This window comes from Lepidochelys kempii, chromosome 10, assembly GCF_965140285.1.
Source record: "Lepidochelys kempii isolate rLepKem1 chromosome 10, rLepKem1.hap1, whole genome shotgun sequence".
Classification (NCBI taxonomy): Eukaryota; Metazoa; Chordata; order Testudines; family Cheloniidae; genus Lepidochelys; species Lepidochelys kempii.
The window spans coordinates 85,019,485-85,044,919 of NC_136389.1; the positions used below are offsets into that span (position 1 = coordinate 85,019,485).

The 25,435-nt window shown below is 55.2% G+C and overlaps 1 protein-coding gene across 1 annotated transcript; it reads right to left on the reverse strand.

Moving 5' to 3' along the window:
• Nucleotides 1-268: 268 nt before the first annotated feature.
• On the reverse strand, nucleotides 269-24,061 carry CKMT1B (creatine kinase, mitochondrial 1B). Its single transcript, XM_073304625.2, has 9 exons — nucleotides 23,706-24,061; nucleotides 13,656-13,854; nucleotides 10,274-10,369; nucleotides 6,536-6,757; nucleotides 5,552-5,637; nucleotides 1,858-1,981; nucleotides 1,511-1,645; nucleotides 919-1,044; nucleotides 269-493 (listed from the first exon to the last, which is right to left on the reverse strand). The coding sequence occupies exons 1-9, from the start codon at nucleotides 23,852-23,854 to the stop codon at nucleotides 377-379; spliced, it is 1,254 nt and encodes a 417-aa protein (XP_073160726.1). The 5' UTR covers nucleotides 23,855-24,061; the 3' UTR covers nucleotides 269-376.
• Between the last annotated feature and the right edge of the window lie 1,374 nt (nucleotides 24,062-25,435).

Consider the following 25,435-nt stretch of genomic DNA (forward strand, 5'->3'; position numbering starts at 1 on the left):
TTCAGCCTGCTGCCCGCTGTGCTCGCTGGTCCTGCTGCGACCGCCACCATGGCTGCCTGGGTCGGGAGGTGCCGGCACCTGCTGCCGGCTCAGCCAGGGAGCTGCAGCCTCTGCCGCTGAGCCAGTCAACAGGGCCTGGCCTGGAGCCCTCTCCCTAAGCAGGGCCAGGAATGGGCTCAGGGCGTCCCAGCCAGGGGCCAAGGGCCCTGGGAAGCTGAGACGGGAGCCCCAGTGGATGCTGGGGGCTAAGAACCAGCCAGAGCCAGGCTTAGAGCCGCAGAGGTTTATGGCGGCTGGTGCAGTGCATTGGGGTAACACAATGGCCAGCAGGACCGGTCAGGCTCCAGGGAGGGGGAGGGGGGGCTCCAGGGATGGTTTAGTGCCTGAACTGAGGAACAGGCGAAGGGATGCGGATTTCCTGGCCCCTCTCCAGCCGCCGCTCACAGTCGATCAGGTAGTTCACTCCATCTATCACCAGCTGCACCAGCTCTACCTGAGGTAGGAACACAGAGCCTGAGTCAGGCACCGCCTCTTCCCGCAGCCCAGGGGCCACGGCTGCAGCCAGCAGCCCTCCGGGCTCACACAACACTTCCCTGGTAGCCCTCCCCGCCCCCTGGCTGAGCCCTCCCCGAGCAGGGCCTGGCTCCTGTAAGGCGCTGGGCATGCAGGCCCTGCACACCCACGAGCACGAGACACCCTTGGCTGTGGTAATCGCAGGCGGCACCCGCAGCTCAGCCTAGGCCCCCAGTGCCAGACAGCAGCACAGCCCCCTCGTTCCTCCACAGCCCTGCGCTTGGCTCCGTCCGTGGGCCAGGAGCCCAGCGCTTCCCTCAGCCGGCTGGCCTGCAGTTTGCCCCCACCCTGCTGGCAGTGCCCTCCCGTGCCAGGCTTTGCCAGAACATTGACGCAGGCAGGTACCTCAGATTTTCCCAGGCGATCCAGATTGGAGATGTCAAAGGTGCTGCCGGTGGTGGCTGTGTCCACCCCGCCCGTCCCACGCTTCTGCAGCCGCAGGTTCTCCAGGATCTTGGCGAATCGGGTGTCCTGGAAACGCAGAGAGGCCTTGGGTCAACGCCTTGCGGGGGAGACTGGGTCCCTGCTGAGGCAGTCGAGGAGAGCAGGGCTGGGGCCTCTGGAGCTAGGAGCCTGGAGAGGCTACCAGGCCTGGGTGTGGGACGGGGAGCCCAGCCAATGAGAGGGGGGAGTCTCTTCCCTGTAGGGCCCTTTGAGGAGTGCGCAGGGAACTGAAGCGGGAAGCCCTGCCATAGGGATTGTTCCCAGAGATGGGACGCAATCTGGTCTGCGGCTGGGCCCAGGGCCACCTCGGATCTGTGTCAGACGGAGCTGTCTGCACTGCTCCTCACACCAAGCAGCTGCTGTACCTGTCCCCCAACTTTGAGAGAAGCCCCAAATCCCGGGACCCTCAATGGCTGTTCTCCTGGCTTTGTGAGGTCTGACCACCTGCCCCTAGGCTCAGCCCTGCTCTGAGCAGCTACAGTTGCAGTTGTACCTTGCTCAGCAGCGGCAGTTTGATGTGGACCCCTGCGCGCAGCCCAGTGCCCAGGTTGGACGGACACGTCAGGATGTAGCCCAGCCTCTCGTTCCACATGAACTCCCAGCCTCGCTCCTGGATTAGTCTCTCCACCTGGAACCCAAGGAACAAGTGCAGGTCAGCCTCCCGGTCAGCTCTCCCAGCACTGCCCAAACAAAGCCTGGACCGGCTGCTACAGGACTTGGGGCTCAGCAGCCCCCCAGTGTGAGCCACTGACACTGGGCACTGTGGACTGAGCCTACTCCTCAGGGGGCCATTCCACTGGGCAAACCGGGAGGGTCAGGCCGGGGCGTCCTTGCGCTCACCTCCTTCAGGCCCTTGCAGAACCTCTCAAAGACCCGCTTCATGTTGCCACCCTTCTCCATGGAGATGAGGCGGGTGTGATCCTCCTCGTTGATCCAGATCAGGAAGGTCTTCTCATTATTGTGCCTGGGGGAGAGGACAGTTTGTCAGCATCCAGAGCCACAGCTGGGCTGGGTAGATGCTGGGCAGCCCACAGGCAGGAGGTGCCCAGCCAGGGTCAGCCCCTGTGACAGACTCACGGTGGGAGACTCTTGGGCCAGCTCTGGCTTGCAGGTGGCACCGCCATCCGGGAGGAAAGCATTGATCTAGCCCGTTGGGGAGCCAGCGAGGTCCCAGCAACCAGGCCAAGCCTGCACGCCGTCTGGGCCGAGAGCACTGATCCTGCCCCTGCTGGAACGGAGCCAGCTAGATCCCAGCAGCTGCAGCCAAACCCTGACAGCTACACTGCAGTTAAAAGAAAAGGAGTACTTGTGGCACCTTAGAGACTAACCAATTTATTTGAGCATGAGCTTTCGTGAGCTACAGCTCACTTCATCGGATGCATTCAATGGAAAGTGTAGAATGACCCAACACTCTCACAAATCTTGGGAGACAGGCCAGTCCTTTCCTACAGACAGCCCCCCAGCCTGAAGCAAATACTCACCAGCAACCACACACCACACAACAGAACCACTAACCCAGGAACTTATCCTTGCAACAAAGCCCGTTGCTAACTGTGCCCACATGTCTATTTAGGGGACACCATCACAGGGCCTAATAACATCAGCCACACTGTCAGAGGCTCGTTCACCTACACATCTACCAATGTGATATATGCCATCATGTGCCAGCAATGCCCCTCTGCCATGTACATTGGTCAAACTGGACAGTCTCTACGCAAAAGAATAAATGGACACAAATCAGATGTCAAGAATTATAACATTCATAACACTTCAATCTCTCTGGTCACGCGATTACAGACATGAAAGTTGCGATATTACAACAAAAAAACTTCAAATCCAGACTCCAGCGAGAAACTGTTGAATTGGAATTCATTTGCAAATTGGATACAATTAACTTAGGCTTGAATAGAAACTGGGAGTGGCTAAGTCATTATGCAAGGTAGCCTATTTCCCCTTGTTTTTTCCTACCCCCCCACCCCCCTCAGACGTTCTCTTAAATCCTGGATTTGTGCTGGAAATGGCCCACCTTGATTATCATACACATTGTAAGGAGAGTGATCACTTTAGATAAGCTATTACCAGCAGGACAGTGGGGTGGGAGGAGGTATTGTTTCATGGTCTCTGTGTATATAATGTCTTCTGCAGTTTCCACAGTATGCATCCGATGAAGTGAGCTGTAGCTCACGAAAGCTTATGCTCAAATAAATTGGTTAGTCTCTCAGGTGCCACAAGTACTCCTTTTCTTTTTGCGAATACAGACTAACACAGCTGTTACTCTGAAAACTGCAGTTAAACAGTCCCACAGCCCCAGCCAGCGGGCACAGGCCAGCCACGGTGTGTAAGTGCAGTGGGGACACTCCCTAAGGCAGCGTGTGACGAAGTGGGACTGTTCTTAATGTTTCCTCTGAATAGTGTGGGGGTGCCTCAGTTTCCCCTAGGCAGTTCTTAAGTATCTAGGTGGTGGGGTAAGGGTGTATGATCATTGCAGAGCCCTAGAGGGCCGGTGTGTGCAGGAGTCTGGACACAGAGAATGGCCGACACCCTGTTTCCTGGCAACTGATGGCCTGGGCCCTTCCCCCCTGCGAGGTGAGAGCTAAAGGGTTGGAGAACAAAGGAATCAGGTGACCACCTGGCCCGGGAAAGGAACAAAGCCCAGAGGAGGAGGGGCTGGAGGGAGTTTCAGTTTGGGGCTGGCTGGGACATGGAGTGAAGGGCAGACGTGGTTGTCTGGCTCACTGGCCCCAAAATGGACCCAGCTGAGGGGTCCCGTTCTCTGCACCTACAAGCTCTGTTTTAGACCATGTTCCTGTCGTCTAATAAACCTTCTGTTTTACTGGCTGGCTGAGAGTCACGTCTGACTGCGAAGTTGGGGTGCCGGACCCTCTGGCTTCCCCAGGACCCCGCCTGGGCGGACTCGCTGGGGGGAAGCGCACGGAGGGGCAGAGGATGCTGAATGCTCCGAGGTCAGACCCAGGAAGGTGGAGCCGGGGGAGCTGTGTGTCCTGAAGACAGGCTGCTCACAGAAAGGCGACTGCCCCAGAGTCCTGACTGGCTTCATGGGGAGCCGTTCCAGAGCATCGCCCAGGGACTCCGTGACACAGCGTGTCTCAAACACCGCCACCAGCGCATTTGTCTGCAGCCACAAAACTCCACAGCATGGGCAGAGATTGGGGGGGGGGGGCAAAGCCGCGTCCCCTCCTGGCAGCACACAGCTATTGCTCCTGACTAGCTGTTCCCGAGGCAGTGGGATGTGCCACCTTGGGGTTTGTGCTGGCACCACCAGCAAGGGTCGACGCCCTGTACCACGCAGCCTCCCCGGGGCTCTGGGCAGGGCCTCTGGAGACACGAGGGGCCAGTGTGTGCGGCACCGGAGGCGGCTCTTGTCCACGGAGGTGGCTATGGTGTTTGGTCACTGGGGCTCCCCAGGCAGCTCCCCCACTCCAACCTGCCCAGGGCATGGGGAGCCTGGGACGCTGCAAGTGACTGGTGAGTTCCCCCCCCACCTTCCCCGGGGCCATGGGCTCTCTCTGAAGGGTTGCAGAGGGCAGGCACAGAGAGGTTTGTCAGAGCGGCCACCAGCAAGGGTTGGCGGCCACACCTTGAGGCCACCAGAAAATTGGTTGTGAGAATCTCTGGGCTAAGGGGTCTGGGGAGAGCCAAGTTTGGCTCCTACAGCACAAACAAGCCACAAACGATTTCTCTTGGAAAAGCAAGCGCCTTGCTGGGGCCTGGTTATAAGGGGCGGGGGCAGCAGGGGTATGAGACATGTGTGGGGCATGAGTTTACATGCATTTGCCTACTGCCAAGTGTAAACATGTCGGAACGACCCTAGGCCATGCTCACAGACTAGGGGACTCTGCTGGGAAGCAGGGGCTCTGAAAAGAGGTGGGGGTCCTGGTGAATGGTCAGCTGAACAAGAGCTCTTAGTGCGATGCTGTGGCCAAACGGGCTAATGCGATGTTGGGATGCATAAACGGGCAAATCTCAAATCAGAGTAGAGAGGGTTTTTAACGTCTGTATCTGGCACTGGTGGAGTTCTGTCCAGTTCTGGTGCCCACTGGTCAAGAAGAATGTTGATCAGTTGGAGGGGGTCAGAGAAGAGCCCAGAGACTGATTAACGGGTTAGAAACCTGCCTGCTAATGAGTGAGTGACATTGAAGGGCTGAGATAACTTCCAGTTGATCTCTTTGAAGATAAAGTCAGCCCTCAGGAGTGTTTGAACTGGGTGTATGGAGGAGGATGAGAAAGATGATGGGAGGGGGGTTGTAGAGAGGGGGATGTGGTCATGGTGGGCGGGTGGAGGCCGTGTGGTTATGGGGGGCTGGTTGTAGAGGGAAGTGGCTATAAGGGGGTGTGTGTGGAGAGGAATGGGGGAGGGTAATAGGAGGTGTAGTTGTGGGTATTGTGCTGCCTTGTGTGGCCATGGCAACTGGCTAAGGGCAGTGCCTGGAGTCCTACTGGTATTTCTGCCAGGCCCCTTTGCCCCACAGGCTGTGTGGTGTCAGCAGTCCAGATGAAAGCAGTGGATCCATACCAGATTCCTCGGGCATCCGGCCAGTCCCGGGCCATTCCTGATGCTGTCAGTAGGGGGGAGACGGGCTTGTCAAAGAGGAAGTGATCCTGCGAAAGGAGGTGGGGTGTGAGCAAGACACCCACAAGTACCGTTCCCAGGGGATACCCTACCCAGACCCTGAGCTCTGGCCTCTGCCCTCCCCTGTTGCCCTTCTGGTCAGCTCCCCAATGCAGGGCGGATGCAGCTGCCTTTGGGGCCTGCAAGTTGCACTCGGAGCTGGAAACATCAGGGGCAATCTGTGCTGTAATCACTGGGCAGGGCCAACTCCCAGCAAGATCAACAGTGGCTGTCCCTAAGGATCCCCTTCATTAGAGTCCGCTCCGGGGCTGGAACTGCTCTGGAGCCCCAAGAGGCTATGGCTGGATCTGCCCGGAATTGCCCCGGGTCCAGAGGCTGCAGGGCCCAGCAGGATGCTGGCAGCACCCATGAGGCCAATCCTAGGGAGACAAGGAGCAGGAAGTGCCGCAGGAGGTGCTGGGCTGCAGGGTCCGTGGCCCTTGGGACTAAGCAGCATGGCTGCGTTGTTCCCCTCTGCAGGCAGCCCGCTGAGGAGCCAGCTAGATCCCAGCAGCTGTGCCCAAGCATGCGCACGGTCTGGGAGGAGAGCACCTAGCCGGCCTGCACGGATACCATCTGCCGTGCAGGGCAGGGAACCTGGGTGGAGCAGGCAGGGGCAGCCACTGAGGAGTGTGAAGGGCAGGTGGACAGGGGGCGGGAAGGGGATGGGGGCAGTGGCAGGGAGAAGAAAAGGGCAGAAGCTGAGCTACTATTTCTGGGGTTCTTTCTCCAGGGCACCTGCCAGTTTTGGCCCATCTGTGTCATACCCTTCCCCAGCCTCCAGCAGCCCTATGGCTGGCCCTGGCCCTGCCCCACTCCCTAGGGGGGCCCTGATGTGTGTGTCCCCCATCACCCCATGGCAGCCCTGGGCCCCGTGTTGTTGCTCACATCAATGAGCTGCTGCTGCTCCTTCTCCGTCATCTCGCTGAGGCGATAGTACCGGCCAGCCAGGTCTCCTGTTAGGCCGCTCAGGGCATCCACAGTCACCTTCTCCACCTCTCTCCTCTCAGCACGGGTGCAGGCAGGGGGCAGGCTGAGCCCGCGGATGCTGCGCCCCGTCCGGACGCGCGATGATAGGACATAGCGCTCATCGAAGTAGCCGGACTTAATCTGGGGGTAGAAACGGGCTGTGGGAGGTGAGAGCCCCAAGATGGGAGCGAGCCTGGGTCATCAGTGAGGGGCAGATGGGGTGGGGAAGGGAAGCCAATGCTGGCTGGTAGGAGCTGGGTCAGTCCTTGTCTGAAAAGCCCCCCAGAGGGTGAGATGTGGGGGTTACAATGTGTTCCCCCTCCCCTGCCCCCCCAGGACTGCACCAGCATCTGCAGCCAGTGCCTGCCTGGAACCAGTGTTGGGCTGCTGATTATTTTTGCCAAAAGATTCATGCCCCAGGGTGAGTGGGTGGAGTCTCATTATGTGTGGGTGGGGCATAATGATAAGTGGGTGGAGCCAGGAGTTTTGCCCTCTATTTCCCATTCTCCCCAGTTGGGGATTAGAGCAGTGTCCTCTCTTGTGCCAGGGGTACTGGGCTCTGATTGTGCCTGTATGTCACATTTTGGGGTGCAAACCGGCAAAAGGGCAGTTATGGGCTAGCACCATTAACTGCCCACAGGGCTGGGCTGCACAACTAGGTGCTTGTAAGGTTTCCCAGGGCTTTCGGCTTTCCCTACGGGAGCTTCCCTGTCCAACTTTCCCCTTGGTGGGTTCCCCTCCAGGACAGCTCCTTGTGCACTCTGCAGCAGAATCTGCCCTCTGCTCATTTGCAAACTCTGGCAGCTGACAAGTGGGACAGTGTCCTCAGTCCTAGGTACTAACTCCCAGCTCTGAATGTGAGCGACTTTCCTCCACTCCATGCCCCCCCCCCACACACACCCGAAAGCACACTGCTTTCTTCTGCTAGCCCGAGCTAGACATGTCTTCCCTCCCCCAAGCAGTCTGGGTCTTCCCCATGCCCTTCGGGGTCCCAGAACTATATTCCATTTCACCATAGGGTCCGACGTTCACAGCCTGAGACACAGGTCAGCCGGCATTTCCCAGCAGCATTCCCATAGGAATGCAGTCCAACACCCCGTCTAACCCTTCCCACTTAGCCAGAGGTATAGGAATTTTATATCTGCCCAATGCCAGACGTTCTACCTCCCGGCCAGGTAACATGCCAGTCTCTCTGACCATGCTTTCCCTGGCCAGAGAAATCTGGGCACTGGGTCCCTTCTCCTATGCATTCTTTGCCATTCACCTTGGTAACGTTCATAAATTCCACAGCCACTTTCTCTGAGTCAGGCCTCACAAAATTAACGAGGGGCCCTGCAGGCTTCTCTGTGTTAATGACAGCTGCAGTGATCTGGGTTGGGCAGGGTGTGGGCTTATCTTCTCTTAGTTTAGGGCCATTATTTCTGGTAGCACCTTCTTGGACTGTTCTCCTGAAGAGGGAGTCTGTGATGGTGGTTTCTAGCAAGGGAGCAAGACTGGGGAGGTGAGTGCCTGGACTCCCAACCACCCTTTCTCTTCCCAGGGACAAAATGCCCCCCTCACTTAACACTGGGCTTCTGCCCTTTCCTCTGTGGCTTGCGCTCATTGGCCGCGCTGGCTTGTACATAGGAATCAGCCGGAGTTGCTGTTTTGGGGACAGGCCAGAGATTTATCCCAAATAGCTTGTTTGGCTTCTTCAGAACATTGCTCCTGTGCAAAAAGATCAAACAGCTGTTCACAGCCCTCTGCCTCCTTCCCCTTGCCCCCGTTTTCATCAAACCACATGGTTTATACACACGGTCTCTAGGACTCAGCTTGTCCTTCATTCTGAGGTTTCAAAATGTTCTCCTCACCTCAGGAGCCACCGGGAGCCTTTGCAGTGCGGCCTCTGTCAATTCCCCATAGTTCAAAGCTTGTGTAATTTCCGTTCCATTAAAAACATGTAAAGCTGCCCCGAGTAGCTGCTACGGAACGTTGGGCCCTTATGAACCTCCCAGCTGGGTGCTCCTTGGGGAGAGAGAGCACCTGTGAGCTCTGTCCACGGCTTCCCCTCATGTCCAGGCTCTGCAGTCTCTCCTCCTCCTTTGTCACTGCCTCCAGGGCTCACTGGTGCACAGCTGCTAGCGCTCTTTGGCTCCGCTGTCCATGTCCCATTGTTGGTATTCATGCTCTCCCTCCCTTTGTTCTGGTTCCTATTTCTGCTATTCTCCTGCTGCTTTCTCAGCATCTCTTGTTAGGGCTTTTTGCTCCTTTCCTACCTTAGCCAGCTCCAGCTACGTGGCTGTTTCACCAGCATTCATTTTAAATGTCCTTTGTTCTGTAGTTCTCGTACCCAAAATACACACAATAACCCTGTAACCTTTCTCTGACTGCTCCCAGCCTGGGCACTTGGCAATCACTTACACGGTTTTACCAGTGCTTAGAGTGGAAAACTTCAGTCCACACAGCAAGCCAGGTGAAAATCTTGTTTGACTACGAAATGATGACAGCTTGGGGTACAACTCAGACCAGTGAGGGGTTGTCTCACCGCTTGTCCCGTAACCCCGTAAAATGCTCTGATGCTGTAGCTCCCTGTCTGGACCCTCTTGGCCAGCAGACAAGCCCGCAACTCTGAATCCAGCAGCTGGTTTGTTACACCCCAGCCACTCTCTGTTCTCCACCAGCCTTGGTGACTGTTCACCAAGTCCCCCCAGTCCCAAATTTCCTCAAAACTGTCTGCCCTGAAGCGTCCAGCCCTCTCCTGGAACGTTCAGAGGAGTAGTAAGATTGGTTGGTCTGTTGAAGAGACAAAACCGCAGCATCTTGTTGCTTTAACTGAAGCTAACAAGCACCTCAAGTCAAACACAGCACTGGGCTGGCCTAGACTCCAAGTAAAACGTGTATTTAATCACAAGATCGGTTGTAGTGAGTTCCAGTGTAAGGGATAAAATCAGAAATGGCTACAAGCAAATAAAACACGTTGTAGTGACTAAGACTTACCACCACTCCAGCCTTGGTTCAAGGTCAGATTTTTACCACACGTCCTTCCAGCAAGAGGCTACCCTCCCCCGTGGGAGGGGTTCCCACAAAGTTCAATGTGCTCAATTCCTTTGTCTTCTTCAGTGAACGATCACTGGGGACTCTTTGCCCTCTCTTTGCTAGCCCAGTGAACTATTGAACTGGCCCCTCTCAGGGTCCCATGCCCCAGCTGCAGGAAAGGTGCCATGGAGTCTGATGGAGAAGACTCCATACTGGTGTCTTCTCACTGCTACTTTCTACAACACAAATCGATCTGTCCCTACAGCCTCCGATAGGCCAGTGAACGGCCACTTGACGGTGATTATTAATTGTGATTGCACCTGGAGGGAGGAGGTCAGCCTTTCCTTTGTCTGGCAAACACCTGTTTACTCACTGCCAGGCCTGTTGGCTTGAACCATACCATAGTGCCATAGTTCCTTCCCATTTTCTTTCCCTTGGGTGTTTATGGTACATGCTCCATGCAAGATTATTGTTGCTCAGCGTGTTATCGGTTTTCCAATGACACCTGACACAACACTATTAGATACAGGTTAGGCCATAAGGGAGTTGGGGACACTGCAGAGGTCAGGTCAGCTGGAATCATTACCTGACACCAGTGAGCCCTGGCCCTCTGGCACCGTTTGACCCCAGGGTGTTACACACCTTACTGGCATCCAGGTCCGTGGGGTGTTTCATGGTCCGTGGGTTGTAACCATTGTGTCTCTCCTGAATCACAGGGTCAAACAGGTCCGCGAACACCTGGAAAAGGCAGGGATTAGAGAGGAGTCATGGGGAGCAGGGGGCCATCTGCCTGCTGGGGGATAGGCCTACTCTCCATTCTGTGCCCGGCCCAGCAGTGCAGGGAAAGGGGAGATGGCCTGTCCCTGCAGCACTGTCCTGCAGCCCGAGTGCTCCCTAGTGCATCTTCCATGTAGGTCCAGTGCATCTTGTAATGCTGACCTTCTCTCCACCCAATGGGCCTGTGGGCCGCACAGGCATTGTAGCTTAGCTGTAGCCTCTTCCCAGGGAGAGGCCAGTGGAGACAGGGATTGCAGAGCAGGGACAGAGAAGAAACTGACTGGGCGAATGCACAGGGCACAGGCAGGCCAGGAACCCAGGGGAGTTCAGAGATGGTGCAGCAAAGACTCTGCCTGGGACAGAAATGAAGCTGTGGCAGCAAAACACAGCAATGCCCTAAACCAAGCCAGGCTCCCTCCTCCCCACTGGGCAGCCAAAACACTGCAACCCCCAGAGCCCCAGTGCACCCTCCCACCTCCGTGTCTACCTCCCCACCCCCCTGCTGCAACCCCTGCCAGTGGGGGGCTATGGGGTTAGAGTGTAGGCTCACTGCGCAGTGGTGGGGGCGTTTATGGGGTTAGAGTGTAGGGCACTCACAGGCAGTGATGTGGAGGGCATGTGTTTACAATATGGGGGCCTGCGCAGTGATGGGGGGTTATGGGGTTAGAGTTTAGGGACATCCCTTAAAGTAGTGGGGGGTAATGGGGTTAGAATAATAGAATTATAGAAATGAAGGGCTGAAGTGACCTCAAGAAGTCATCATATCCAGCCCCCTGTGCTGACACAGGACCAAGTAAACCTAGATCAGCCCTGACAGGTGTTTTCCAACCTGCTCATAAAAACCTCCAGTGATGGAGATTCCACAACCTTCCTTCCAACCTCTGGAAGCCTGTTCTAGAACTTAAACACCCTGAGAGTTAGAAAGTTTTTCCTAATATTTAACCTAAATCTCCCTGGCTGCAGATTAAGCCCAACACTCCTTGTCCTACCTTCGGTGGACATGCAGAACCATTGATCCCCATCCTCTGTATAACAGCCCTTCACGTAATTGAAGCCTGTGATCGGGTCCCCCTCAGCCTTCTTTTCTCAAGACTAAACATGCCCCATTTTCTTAACCTTTCCTCACAGGTCATAAGAACGGGCAGACTGGGTCAGACCAAAGGTCCATCCAGCCCAGTGTCCTGTCTACTGACAGCGGGCAATGCCAGGTGCCACAGAGGAAATGAACAGAACAGGTAATCACCAAATGATTCAGCCCCTGTCACCCATTCCCAGCTTCTGGCAAACAGAGGCTAGGGACACCATCCCTGCCCATCCTGGCTAATAGCCACTGATGGACCTATCTTCCAGGAACTTCTCTAGTTCTTTTTTGAACCCTGTTATAGTCTTGGCCTTCACAACATCCTCTTGCAAGGAGTTCCACAGATTGACTGTGCGTTGTGTGAAGAAATACTTCCTTTTGTTTGTTTTAAACCTGCTGCCTATTAATTTCATTTGGTGGCCCCTAGTTCTTGTGTTATGAGAAGGAGTAAATAGCATGTCCTTATTTACTTGCTCCACACCCGTGATGATTTTATAGACGTCAATCATATCCCCCCTTAGTTGTCTCTTTTCCAAGCTGAAAAATCTCAGTCTTATTAATCGCTCCTCATACAGAAGCCGTTCCATTCCCCTAATCATTTTTTTTTGGCCTTTCCTGAACCTTTTCCAATTCCAATATATCTTTTTTGAGATGGGCGACCACATCTGCATCCAGTATTCAAGATGTGGGCATACCATGGATTTATATATAAGCAATATGATATTTTCTGTCTTATCTATCCCTTTCTGAATGATTCCCAATATTCTGTTCACTTTTTTGACTGCCGCCGCACATTGAGTGGATGTTTTCAGAGAACTATCCACAGTGACACCAAAGTCAGGTTTTCTAAACCTTTATCATTTTTGTTGCTCTCCTCTGGAGTCTCTCCAATTTGTCCACATCTTTCCTAGATGTGGTGCCCAGAAGTGGACACAGTGCACCAGCTGGGGCCTCACCAGAGCGGAACAATTACCTCCCATGTCTTACATACAACACTGCTGTTAATACACCCCAGAATGGTATTAGCTTATTTTCAACTTCATCATATTCGTGACTCACATTTAGTTTGTGATCCATCACAGGATCAGAGCCACTCGAGGAACCAGAACAGCTGTGCCACACCCAGCCATCAGGGGGTGCACCCGGTGAGGCCACACTTCTTCATGGGGTCAGAGTATAGGGAACCCCGTGTGGTAACTGGGGCAGGGCGGTGGTTATGGGGTTTGAATGAAGGGAAGCCCTGTGTGGTGACTGGGGCTGGGGGGGAAGCCCCATGTGGTGACTGGGGCGGGGGTTATGGGTTTAGAATGAAGGGAAATCCTGTGTGGTGACTGGGGTGGGGGAGAGAAGCCCCATGTGGTGACTGGAGTGGGGGGAAAGGGGGAAGCCATGTGTGGTGACCAGGGGGTGGTGGTAGTTATGGGGTCAGAATGAAGGGAAGCCCTGTGTGGGTGTGGGTGTGGAGAGGGTTTATGGGGTCAGAATGTAGGGCAGGAAAGGGAAGCCCTGTGTGGGTGTGGATGTGGGGAGGGTTTATGGGGTCAGAATATAGGGCAGGGAAGGAGCACATGTGAATACCTCTGTCCTGCCCTTTGGCCAGCACCAGTGGTTGGTACAGGTTAATGTTCAACAAGGCAGACATGCCACTAGTTTAGAACAAGTTCCCCAGATTCTAATAAACCAGGAACCACTTGAAGGAGCAGCCAATGGCCCGTCCAGCTCACTACTGGACTCCACGTTAAGGGGCTGGAATCCCTCCCCTCTCCCCCCGCCCCGCCTCTTGAGCCCCATCGGGTCCCTTAGAGTGCCCAGTGCTGGGGTGTGTCCGGAAGGATCAGATGTCCCATAATGCACCTGCTTGTGCAGTGTTTTTCTGGAGATGGGCAGGTCATCCTGACCCCAGCTGGTGACCCCTGGGCCCTTAAAGCAGGAGGGCTAGGAGCCCATTTCCCTGCAGATGCTATTCTCCATCAGGTAAATGTCTGACGGTAAGAGGTCACAGCGTGGTGAGGCCAAGGAGATGCATGCTCAAGCTACGGGTGATGGTGCAGGGCTCGTGAGTGCTGGGGGCGTGAGATGCTGTCTGGCTGAGGCTGGGGGTTTTTGTGCTGCTAAGATTATTATGCGACGCTTTTGAGTTGCTCTGCAGCTCTGGCAGCTGCTCACCTCGTAGGACTCTTCATCACCTGCTACCATGCCCACAGTCTTAATGAAGGGGTGCCCAGGATTGTCCACGCCTGTCTGGATGCACTGGTCCAGGGTCCAGCTGTTGGGGGTGGTTTTATCGCAGAGCTGGGCGTAGATGGCAGGGGTCAGGTTACTTGCCATGCAGTTGTTGTGTTTCCGGAGATCTGGATATTCGGCGCTGTGGGGAGAACAGAATATGGGGAATGTTTAACCCTCTGGGCTGGAGCACTGGCCTTTTTGGATTTCAGTGTGTCCTGCTCGTGTGTCAGGGCATTGGGATCTGCTCCCTCTCGGCTTTCCACGTCCTCCACCCCCAGTGGAGAGGAGGCCGCAGTGGCGGGAATACCACGTCGGCCAAGATCACTACTGGCCCCTGCAGACTGATGGGAGCCTAGCTGAAGCAGCAAGCTCGTGGCTTCCCATATGTGAATGCCAAGGATCTCCGTCTCTGGCCCCAGGCAAGGCACTGGCTTCCTCTCACCTCCCTCCAGCTCTAGTCCCATTGCTACCTCCTCTGGCCTTGCTCCACCTCACTCTCTCCTACACTCCACAGTGACTCTTGCCCCTCGTCCCCTGCACTGCCCCGTGCCAGGAATTGCCTCCCTGCACTGAGGTGCTGGACTCCACCCCTCTCTGCTCAGCCCCTACTCCCCAGTCACTTCCACCAGGCGCAAACACAACCATCTCCTCCCTGGCCTGCCCCGTGTAAGCACCTCTGGGTGGAGGCTGTGTTCCCCGTCCCACACAATGCTGAGCTCGCTGCTGGTGCAAAACAGAATAAACGTCTTTCCAGTCACCATCCATGTGGCAAGAAAAGGGGAGCCCAGGCTGGGCTAGTGGAGGGCTGCAGGGCAGGAGTGAGGAGAATGGGCAAAGAGGGGGCTGGGGCTGCTCTGGCAGGAGAACCCAGCCCAGGTTTTCTGAAGGCTTTAAGAATATGGGAGCTTCCATTCTGGTTTATTTCTCCTCAGATCCATATTTTCTTCTCTTCCAGTCAATAGAATTAGGTGTCCAGCCTGCTCTCCACAAGCCCACTAGCCCCCGTCTGCATCTTTAGCCATCCACGGCTTTTGAAAATCTGGCCCCACATCCTGTGTGTTTTGTACAGGGTCAAGCACATGGATTGTTCCTAATAGGGATAGATCTGTGAGCCACTGCCCCTGGGTCCCTGCACCCCTTGGCTTCTTCATTGGTGTTACCTTGGCTGCTGGTGTCTGGACAGGAAGGAAGGGACGCGCAGAAGGACAGAGAAGGAGCCAGTGACCCCAATCTGCAGCTGTCAAGAACTGCTCCCAATGGTGCAGTTTATTGCATTAGGGAGACGCTTACTTTTAATCAGCTTAACAAGAGTTCTTCTCCTGACCTCATTCTCGGCTTAGAGAAGCTTTGTGCTTTTCCTGTGTTCACTGGGGGCTTGGCAGGGAGGGCACCTGGCCACAGCCTCTGTGAGCTGAACCCTTCCTCCTGCTAATGGGGCAATCTGAGACAAGCACCTGTTAGCTCAGACAAAAGGGCGAAAGGCTTGGCATGAGTCTTTCAGTGCTAGACAGCGGCTGCCATGGGTCACGGGGCCAGTCTCCGTCCTGGAGAGCATACCCTGTCCCCAGCCCCCATTGTAGGTGCTCTGATCCTAGTCAGGGGGTGACAGAGGTACCCAGAGCATTCCCATTCCTAGGAAAATACACACAGAGGTGACCGGTGAGCCCCACTGCAAACAGTGTGTTCTAGCCCCGCGAGGGCTGCCTCGTCAGGCTATTGGAGGGAAGCTGGGTGGGAGCTGGATGCTGGGGGGCCAGAGCTCAGCAGACCTTGGCCCGCTGAGGTAGGTTCCTGGTGTTCGGGAGCAGCATGCTGCAGTTCAGCACAGGCGCTGCCCTTGGGGCAGGGGTATCTGTAGCAGTCACAGTCCCCTTCTGTTGCTGCCTCCCCCACCCGGCATGCGATACAACGCACAGCGCTGTGAGTGCAGTCGCCTCCACTGTGGGGCCCCAGGAATGTGTCTGCCTCTCTCGCCTCCATGGGAACAGTGGGCCCTCTGGCTAGGCAAGGCCCTGCAGCTTCTCTGAATCCAGAGTGGGGAGAAAGGGAGGGACAGCTTCTGCTGACTGCTCTGCGCAGACACCACTGGCCACAGGCTGACTGCTCCATAGGGGGACTAAATCCAGTCTGCTCCAGGCTGAGCTCTCTTTCCTTCCCATACTGCCTCAAGCTGGCAGGAGTAGGGGCTGGCAGGAGTAAAGCTGGTCCAGACCACCTCAGCTCCAAGGAGAGCATGCCCCACCCTGCAGCATAGCCTGGCTCGTTCCAGTGTTCCTCACACTGGTGTTTGCCCTCTGCCACAAGCTAGCTATTGCCCCATGTACAACCTGACGCACCTTGTCACGGACACACGCTGCTGGTCCCAGGTGTGCATCGACAGCCTCTTCCCCATGACATTGTGAATTCTAGCTGGGCAGATTCCCCAGGGGAAGAGCGGGGAGCCCCCCAGCCCTTTCAGTGTCTGCAGAGCTGCCTGAGCAGCTCCAGCTGGGGCTGGACATTTCAGCAGAATACAGCTTCTTGTAAGGTGTTAAGGGCTCCACTTGTAAAGAGCTGCCGAAGGAAACCATCTGCAGGGCACAAGTTTTGATTGGTCCTACAAAACCCAAGGATTGTGCCAAGCACTCCTCCTGAGCCCCCTGCTGGCACCTGTTCATTGTGTACTGTCTGTCCGTCACAGCCACAGAGCACTCCTGTACGAAGCGGGTCATGATACTGTCAATCTCCTAGGAGAAAGCATCATGGCATCTGGTGCTCCAGTTACTGGCTGCTGAATACTGGGGGGACCCCCATTTGACCTTTGCAGGGTTGCCTGCCCCAAACAATCTTGACTCACTCCCTCAAATCAGGAGATTGTGTTAAATCTCCTTTTCAGCCATAATACATATTGGGTTCTTGTACTTTGGCTTGTGGTCTCTGAGCCTTTGGGGTCCTGTTCAAGGCAAGGCCAAGCCAATAGGTATGGGGCAATTCTCAACAAAGGACCTTATTTCTGGAATTTCATGTACACCCCCCTCCCATCATAGATCATTAGAAAGCTTCTGTTATGTATGTTTCGATGAGGTATGATGTGGAGCTGTCAAGTGGTGGCATAAGCCTGTAGGTGAGGTGAAGCAATGGTACCCAAAATGAAAGTCATTTTTTGCACAGTTGCAGAGACACTGCCACGTGATTGTGACTGCCGTTATTACTGGTCAGTTTCAAAACCTTAATATGGGGTTTGGGTCAATACTACCAAACAATGTATCAAAAGATTTGTGTTGGTTTTCCATCAACAAGTTTTTTTCTCAGAAGTTAAGCTGTTTAGCACGTGGCAAAAGTGGTGAATATCAACATTTTGCAATATACTAACATGAAATATTTTCACATCACATATTTGTAATTGTCAAAGGATCTCACGAGTGATTACAATAGTTTTCTATGTTTTTCAGCTGAAATTTGCTGACCAGATCAGTGTCACACTGAATATTGTGAACCAGTAGCTGTAGATTACATGTTCTCAGTTTGTACTGCGTAGTGGGTAGATGTAAATGTACATGAACTTCTCTAATGTAATCTTCTCCAGCTGTAAGCTTTGCTCCATTCAAAATAACATCTAGCCTGCCTGGCAAAAGGTTTTAGTTTGTAATTGCCTATGCATGCAATACTAGCCTTTGAAATATTCTAGAAACTAGCTTTGTAATTCAGTGATACTTTTATGCACAGGTCAGCATTAGGGTTGGAGATGACAATTCACAGCTGCATATTGCACTTGGAACAAAGTGCTAACTAAACAAAAACAGCAAGTTGGATACTAACATACAGGTTTGTGCTAATTTAGATCTGTATATTGTACAAAATGAAATATAACAATATACTCTGGGACTTCTACCTCAACAGGGAAGTTATAATATATGAAGACATAGAGGATACAAGCCCCTTAAAGCTTACATCAAAGAGAGAGACTCTTCACAAACTTTGAATATGTGTTATCTGTCAAGAAAATGAAAAGAAGGCAAAACTGTCAAAAGCCACCAGTGCTCGTCAGAATTTGGTGATGCCAGCAGCAGAAAGCAGGAGAAGTGAATTCTACTGGTGGCTGCTGGATGAGTTTTCTAGTTTAGATGATGTGCTCTCTCCTGCTCTCTCAATGCTCTCTCCTGGGGGGTGCTTTCAGAAATACACAAGGAAGTTGAATTTGGCACATGTCAGAGTTGTACTGAACCCAGGAAAGACAAATTCTGAATCTGGTCAGAGAGCAACCTGTTCATCCACTTCTATAGCCACCTGAGCAAGCACATCCTCCAGCAACTGGTCCTGTTGAAGTGCTTTGCCGGAGAGAAACCCACAAGGGCAAACTTCATAAAATAGAAACATTTGAGAGAACAATCTGAGAGGAGCTGGTGACATGTTGCTCAGAATATCTGGGAAAGACAAACTGCATCCTTAGCAATCAAATCACTCACCATGACTTTCTTCCTACTTTAGTAAAACTAATCATAAAGCAAAACCATCCAGTTACACTGCAACAATAGTCAACTTGTGATATGGCATTTTCTGAGCTGATTGAAGAGAGACAATGATCTTATGTACAACAAGAAAACTCATGTCTAAGCACCTTCAAAGGTATAAAGCCCTACTTCCCTCAGATGTGGAAACATCTTGCCATCTCACCACAGGCAAGGTGAGAAACACTATATATGGTCCTGCAATTTCAGTCCAGGCACAGCATGGACAAGGCAAGTCCACCATTGTTTTATGCAGCACAATAACGTTAGCTGGTGCTACCCAAGATGCTATAATCTGAAGAAGGAACTTTATCTACAAAACATTTGGATGACTTTTTTTCTGGTGAGTGAGCCTGACAAAATGCTTTCAAATGAAGAAGTGGCTTTGAATAATACCACTTTAATCCTTTGGTCTGAAATAGCCAAAATGAAAGCCTCTGAATATTATCCAAAGCCAGGTGATTGTAGTCTACAGAGATCAGTCACTTTTGTGCCCTAACTGGTGCAAGATTTTGTCCTTTCTTTGACAGATAAAGAGGCACATAATTCAGCCAGCAATGAGCATAATATTTAACAGTTCCAAAAGTATCACATGAATGCTCATAAGCCTTGCTGCACAGCCACACTGCGAGTCTGGGTCTTCCAATTGGACAAACCCTGAGCAGATCAGTAGTGACTACAGGGCTCTGGGGGCCAGAGCAAAGGGGCACAGGCTGTGTTCATGTCCATCCTTCCAGCTGAGGGTAAGGGCCCAGGCAGGGAAATGCACTTCCTGGAGATGAATGCTTGGCTATGCAGATAGTGTTGATGGGACAGCTTTGACTTCCTTGACAATGGGATGCAGGTCTGGAAGGAAGGTCAGGTGCACCCCACCTCTTCTCAGCAGACCAAGAGGCACCAACTAGCAAGTTAGTAAGGAGGGCTGTAAACTAGGTTCAAAGGGGACAGATGACAAAAGCCTATAAAAAAGATGACTGTAAGAGAGGGTTGAATGTTGGGGTGGGGGTGGAGGGTATGGGAAATTACAACAGAAGCATCAAGAAAGAAATCAGTAAGGGAATCTGCTCAACATCTTAGATGTCTATATGCAAATGAAAGAAGTATAGGGAAAAAACTGGAAGTATTAGTACATCATTTAGCTTATGATTTAATTAGCATCACAGAGACTTGATGGGATAAGTCTTATGACTGGAAGATTGGTATAAAGGGGTATAGCTTGTTCAGGAAGGACAGGTGGGTAAAAAGGGAGGAGGTGTTGCATTGTACATCAAGCATATACACTCTTTCTAAGATCCAGAAAGGGGTGGGAGGTAGACCAGCTGTGTAAAAAGGGGTTAAATAAGCATGACGTTGTGGTAGGGGTGTACTGTGCACCACCAAATCAGGAAGAGGAGATGGATGAGGCATTTCTGGAACAAATAACAGAAATATCCCAAACACAAGGCCTGGTAGTAATGGGGGACTCTACCTATCCAGACAGCTGTTGGAAAAATCATATGGCAAAACACAATGTCCAATAAGTTCTTATAATGTTGGGGCCTCTGTGTGTCAATCCCCATGGAGCAGAGAGATGTTAATTAGGGTGAAGGGCTGAGCTTCAACAGAAGGTGTTATGACCTTCCCAACAGGAAAGGTTGAGCGATACCAGATGGACTCTTGTGGCTTGTTGCAGCTGGAAGTTCCCTATGGACCTTCAACAAGAGGACAAAAGACTTTTGTCATGGTTCTGCCTCCTCTCGGTGAAAATGCATCAAGCAAGAGACTCCTCCTATCAACTGAGCTTTGCAGCTGAAAGCATGTGGGAAGAGGAGAACACAACCCCTAAAAAGAAGGAACTGATTATCCCTGCTGCTTGGAATATGTGTGTGGGGGGGTTGCCTTGAGGCAAAAGCAAGAGATCCCAAGCCACTTAGGTTGGGTTAGCCCTAAAGGACAAATAGAGCTGACTGATTATAGAAGCTTCTATTACCTCTAGAAACCAAGACTAACTCATTTGTCTGTTTGCTTGCTTTAACTTGGTAAATAATGCTCTGATTTCCTTTTTCTATTTAGTAAATCTGTATGGGATTGACTACAAGTGCTGTCTTTGGTGTAAGATCTAAGGTGCAACTGACCTGGGGTAAGTGACTGGTCCTTTGGGACTTGGGTAACCAGAATATTGCTCAAAAAGAACGGGAGTACTTATATCTTCTTACTATATGTTCCATTCTATGTATCCGATGAAGTGGGCTCTAGCCCATGAAAGCTTATGCTCAAACAAATTGGTTAGTCTCTAAGGTGCCACAAGTCCTCCTGTTCTTTTTGCAGATACAGACTAACACGGCTGCTACTGTCACAGTGCCTCAGGGGTTTACATTTGGTAATTAGCTGGTGCAATCTAAGTACTGTACGGAAATCACTGCCAGTCTGGAGTTTGTGCCCTGGTTCCTAACAGCCTGCCCTGAGGTTGGTACTTGTGCTCTTGAGTCAGCAGGCAGTGTTTCGTTGCATTGCTTTAGTCCTCCTACATTAGAATGAACCCCTGTGACGTTATGAGTGTAATTTAATATCTCATTGAAAGGTGACAGGGCCAGAAAGAGTTAATTAACTCCCAGACTGACCTGACCCATGGCCGAACTTTAGAGACTGGTTAGGAAGAGATGGAAATGAAGAGAGCTTTGAAATGCAAGTCTGCATTGTTAGAGACAGAAGAGTAGATGTTTGCTCAGGTCTTGTGATGTCAGCAAACAAGTCTTGTCGATGGCTGTAGCTTTGATTCAAAGATCAAAAAAGGAATATTAACATTTAGGAAGACACTTGAGTGACATAGTATTATTGTCTGTATGTCTCTTTGAAGGTTGTGGTAACCTGTGTCTTAACTGTTTAATGGATAAATGACCCTGTGCTAATTGCCAGGATGTTTGGGAGAAGGAAAGTGAAGCCGATTGTTTTCTCAGGCCAAAAGGCTGCAGGAAATGTATAAAAACCTTGCAGATTTGGAAATGTATAAAAACCTGAGATGAAGAAGATCTTTCTTCATCTCAGATCTGCTTTGGGTTTCAAGAGGGGGAACCTTAAGCCATAAGGATTGAGATCCCCAGTCACTGACTGGAGTCACCCTTAATATGGACATTGGCCTGTAACCTATGGACTATTTCTAAAAGGACTTTTGGCAACGACAAGCTGATCTCTGCCATGTATCTGAACCTCAAGAATTGAATTCAAGTCTGTCTGTATATTGATCTTTTAACCAACACTCTCTCTCTTTTCTTTTTAAATAAATGTTAGTTTAGTTAATAAGAATTGACTATAAGTGCGTATTTGGGGTAAGATCTAAGTTATCATTTGACCTGGGTCTGGGGCTTGGTCCTTTGGGGTCATGAGAACCGTTTCTTTTATATGATGAAATAAGATTTTCAGTGATCACCATCATATCTGACATGTGTGTCTGGATGGAGACCTGAGGCTGGATACTTTAAGGGAACTGCGTTGTTTGGACGTCTGATTAACCAGGGAGGTGCTATCTAAGTATTGGAATATCCACCAGCGTCTGGGGTTTGTCTGCCCCATTCTGTTTACAGTTCACCCTGATTGACCACAGCGGGCTCCCATGGGTAGCACCCATCACAACCCATCACTCATGTCTTTCCCTAGTGGCCCCAAACACAGCCCGGACATGCTGAAGGTGGTAGGGGGCAGAGATTTGGGTGGGAGCACTCGGGCCAGTTACTGAGGGCAGGGGTGAGGGTGGGGAGAGGGTTCTTGGGAAAGCAAGCCGGGCCAGGAGCACACATGCCAGGCATAGGATGATCTGGGTGATCGGATAGCAAGTGTGGAAAAGCAGGATACTTTGGGGGGGAGTATAGTTGCCTATATAAGACAGCCCCTAATGTTGGGGCATCTGGTCACCCTAGCAGCGAGCCCTGTGGATAACTCATGGCTGCTCTGTCCAGCTATGGGGCCTTTCCCATGCTGTCTCAGGGCCTGTGCCTTTCAAAGTATGTATAGTGCCCATGCTCCAGCTACCAGCCTAGAGCCAGAGGGTTAAAAGAGACCGAGGGATCACCTACTCTAACCCTCAAAGAGTCGAAGGCTGCCTGCCACCTCCACGCCCAGCCTGTGAAATGTCCTCCCCCAAGGGTAAAGCTCACAGCTTCTTCAGAGCCGGGCTCCAGCTCCCTGGGAGCTAAGGCCCAGCCCAGCCCTCCCCAGGGCCACTCCCAGGGCCAGGGGCTGCTCCAGGGGCCCTGAGAGCATGAAACATGGACAGACCTTGCTGCAGCCCGGTGGGCTCAGCCAGAGCCTGCAGGGAGGAGGCCTGTGCTGAGGCAGGAGGTGATCTTAGCTCCAAGGCACAGAAAAGTCCCTTGCCCAAGGTCACAGGACCCAGGATGTAACCCGCAGACCTTGGGGTGGAAGGGGGGGGGGGAATCGCAGGCCGATCCCCTGCCCCAATCACTAGCACCCATAGGTGCTGGAATGAGGGTGCTGGGAGGCTGCTACACCCCCTGGCTTGCAGTGGTTCCATCCCACAGGGTTACCGTTTGGTTCAATGGCTCTCAGCCCCCCACAGTACAAACGGTTCCAGCCCCCTGCAGCCGCTGCCCGCCAGGACTCCAGCCCCCTGCTCGCACTCCAGGAGCTTTCCAGCCAAGGCAACCTCCAGCCAGAGCCGAGCCCCCACACGGCGATCCAGCCTCCCCGCAGAGCGTCCCCAGCGCCCGCCAGACCCTGCCCCTGGCGCAGGGCCGCAGCCACCCGCCCGGCCCCTGTGCGCTGGGCAGGCGAGGGCAGGGCCAGGCCCGGAGCCGGCGGGTGACCCAGCCAGCCAGCAGGCGCCGGGGGAGGAGAGCCGCCCCGTCCCGTCCGGCTCCAGGTGCGCTCCCGCCTGCGCTGCCCGGCCTGCCCGGGGCACAGCGCGGCTCCGCGGGGGGAGGAAGCAGGGCGCCGGGAGCCGCAGCCGCAAAGCCGGCCCGCCTGCTGCGTTCTGCGGGCAGGGCTCAGCGCCCGGGGGTCCAGGCGCTTTCATCCGGATCAGCAGGTGATCCCCGGCCCCACGCGCTCCTCCTGAGCATCCCGGCCGGGAGCCAGGACGGCACCGACCTTGCCCCGAGGGAGACGCAGCGGAGCTGGGCTGGGGATAGTCCCCGAGTGGCCCGGGGCAGACATTGGTCCCTCTCCGCCGCAGCCGCCGGGGGAGGCGCAGCCCGAGATCTGCAGCAGCTACGTGATGGCTCGGGGCGCCAGCCGCAGCCTGCGCTGCCTGCAGGGACCCGGCCAGCTGGGACCGGCTCCTCTCGGGGGCGATCCGGGCTGGGCTCCTTCCCACCCCAACCCCCACGGGCCGGAGAGCCGCGCAGCCCGCCCGGCCCCCAAAGCGTCTGCGCCCCCCGCACCCGCCCCAGGGCGCTTCCCCCTGGCTCCGAGGGCGCCCCCTCCCCACACTGGGAGACCGAAGCCCCCCTCTAGCTTTGGCACCGAGCCCAGGGAGGGTCCCGGCCGAGCAGCGAGCCCCGCCCGGTACCTTGGCGGGTAGAGGCGCCGCTGCCTCTCGCCAGCGCTGACCGCGTCCTGGGTGAGCAGGAATCCGGTGGCCAGAGACCCGGCTCCCACCACGGCCAGGAGGCCGGCGGATTTGCGAGCGCACAGGACGCGGGCGAACGTGCCAGCCATGCCGCTGGAGCTGGGCGCTTGGAGCTCGGGGAGGCAGCCGGGGAGCGCTGGAGCCGGGCGCGGAGAGTGGGAGAGAGACGGGGAGGGAGGCAGGATGTGATGGGAACAGGCACCGCTCCGCAGCGGGGTGGGGGCGGGCAGGAGAGGAGATTACAGAGAGCCGCAGTGAGCTCAGGAGTGCAGCGTGCCCGCCTGCCCGCCCCAGCCTGCAACAGGCGGCCTGCCCCCCACCCCCGCGGTGCCGGCCACTGCACCCCCCTCCCCACAGCCGCTTCCCTGCGGCCCCGGCCACTGCACCCCCCTCCCCACAGCCGCTCCCCTGCGGCCCCGGCCACTGCACCCCCCTCCCCACAGCCGCTCCCCTGCGGCCCCGGCCACTGCACCCCCCTCCCCACAGCCCCTCCCCGCTCCCCCTGCGGCCCCGGCCACTGCACCCCCCTCCCCACAGCCCCTCCCCGCGCCCCCGGCCACTGCCCTCTCCCCCCGCCACAGCCCCTCCCCGCTCCCCCTGCGGCCCCGGCCACTGCCCTCTCCCCCCCGCCCCCGCCACAGCCCCTCCCCGCGCCCCCTACGGCCCCGGCCACTGCCCTCTCCCCCCCGCCCCCGCCACAGCCCCTCCCCGCGCCCCCTGCAGCCCCGGCCACTGCCCTCTCCCCCCCACCCCCGCCACAGCCCCTCCCCGCGCCCCCTACGGCCCCCACCATTGCACCGCCCTCCGCAGCCCCTCGCTGCTCCCCCGGCCACTGCCGCCTGCACCCCCCCCCCACAGCCCCTCGCCGCGCCCCCTGCACCCCCCGCCACAGCCCCTCGCCGCTCCCCCTGCACCCCCCGCCACAGCCCCTCGCCGCGCCCCCTGCACCCCCCGCCACAGCCCCTCGCCGCGCCCCCTGCACCCCCAGCCACAGCTCCCTGCACCCCCCCCCCACAGCCCCTCGCCGCTCCCCCTGCACCCCCCGCCACAGCTCCCTGCACCCCCCGCCACAGCCCCTCGCCGCGCCCCCTGCACCCCCCGCCACAGCCCCTCCCTGCGGCCCCTGGAGCCCCCCCGTTTTGTTACCCTCCCCCTGCAGTGACCCGCTCCTACAGAGTTGCCCTCCCCCCGCCCCCTGCAGTGTCGCCCTGCCGGTGGTTAGGGGACAGGAGCCCTGCGGCCCCGGGGATGTTCGCGGCCCGGGTCTCTCGCTGCAGGGCCGGGGGCCGCCTCGGGGCTCGGCGGCGGTTTCCTGGTGCGGGCGCCCGGGTCAGCACCCGGGCTGTGGACAGCTCAGCAGGGCTGGCGGCGAGCCGGGCCCGGGAGCTGGAAGCGGCCGGGGGAGGCTGGCTCGGGGCTGCGGGGAGGGTCAGAGCTGGAGGCGGGATGCGAGCCTGGGCGAGCCCCGTGGCCCGTGTGGCTCGCGCCATCCGGCCCGCCTGGTCCTGCTCCGCGCACTGCGGGGCCGAGCTGCCCCTGGGCGAGGGCAGGCTGGGGAGTCTGTGCTGGGGCAGGGCAGGTGCGGAAGGCGGCCGGAGCAAAGTCCAACCGCAGAACTCAGCTAATAAAACACACCTAGAAGCCGCTTTCCAGCCAGGCCCTGGGCCAGC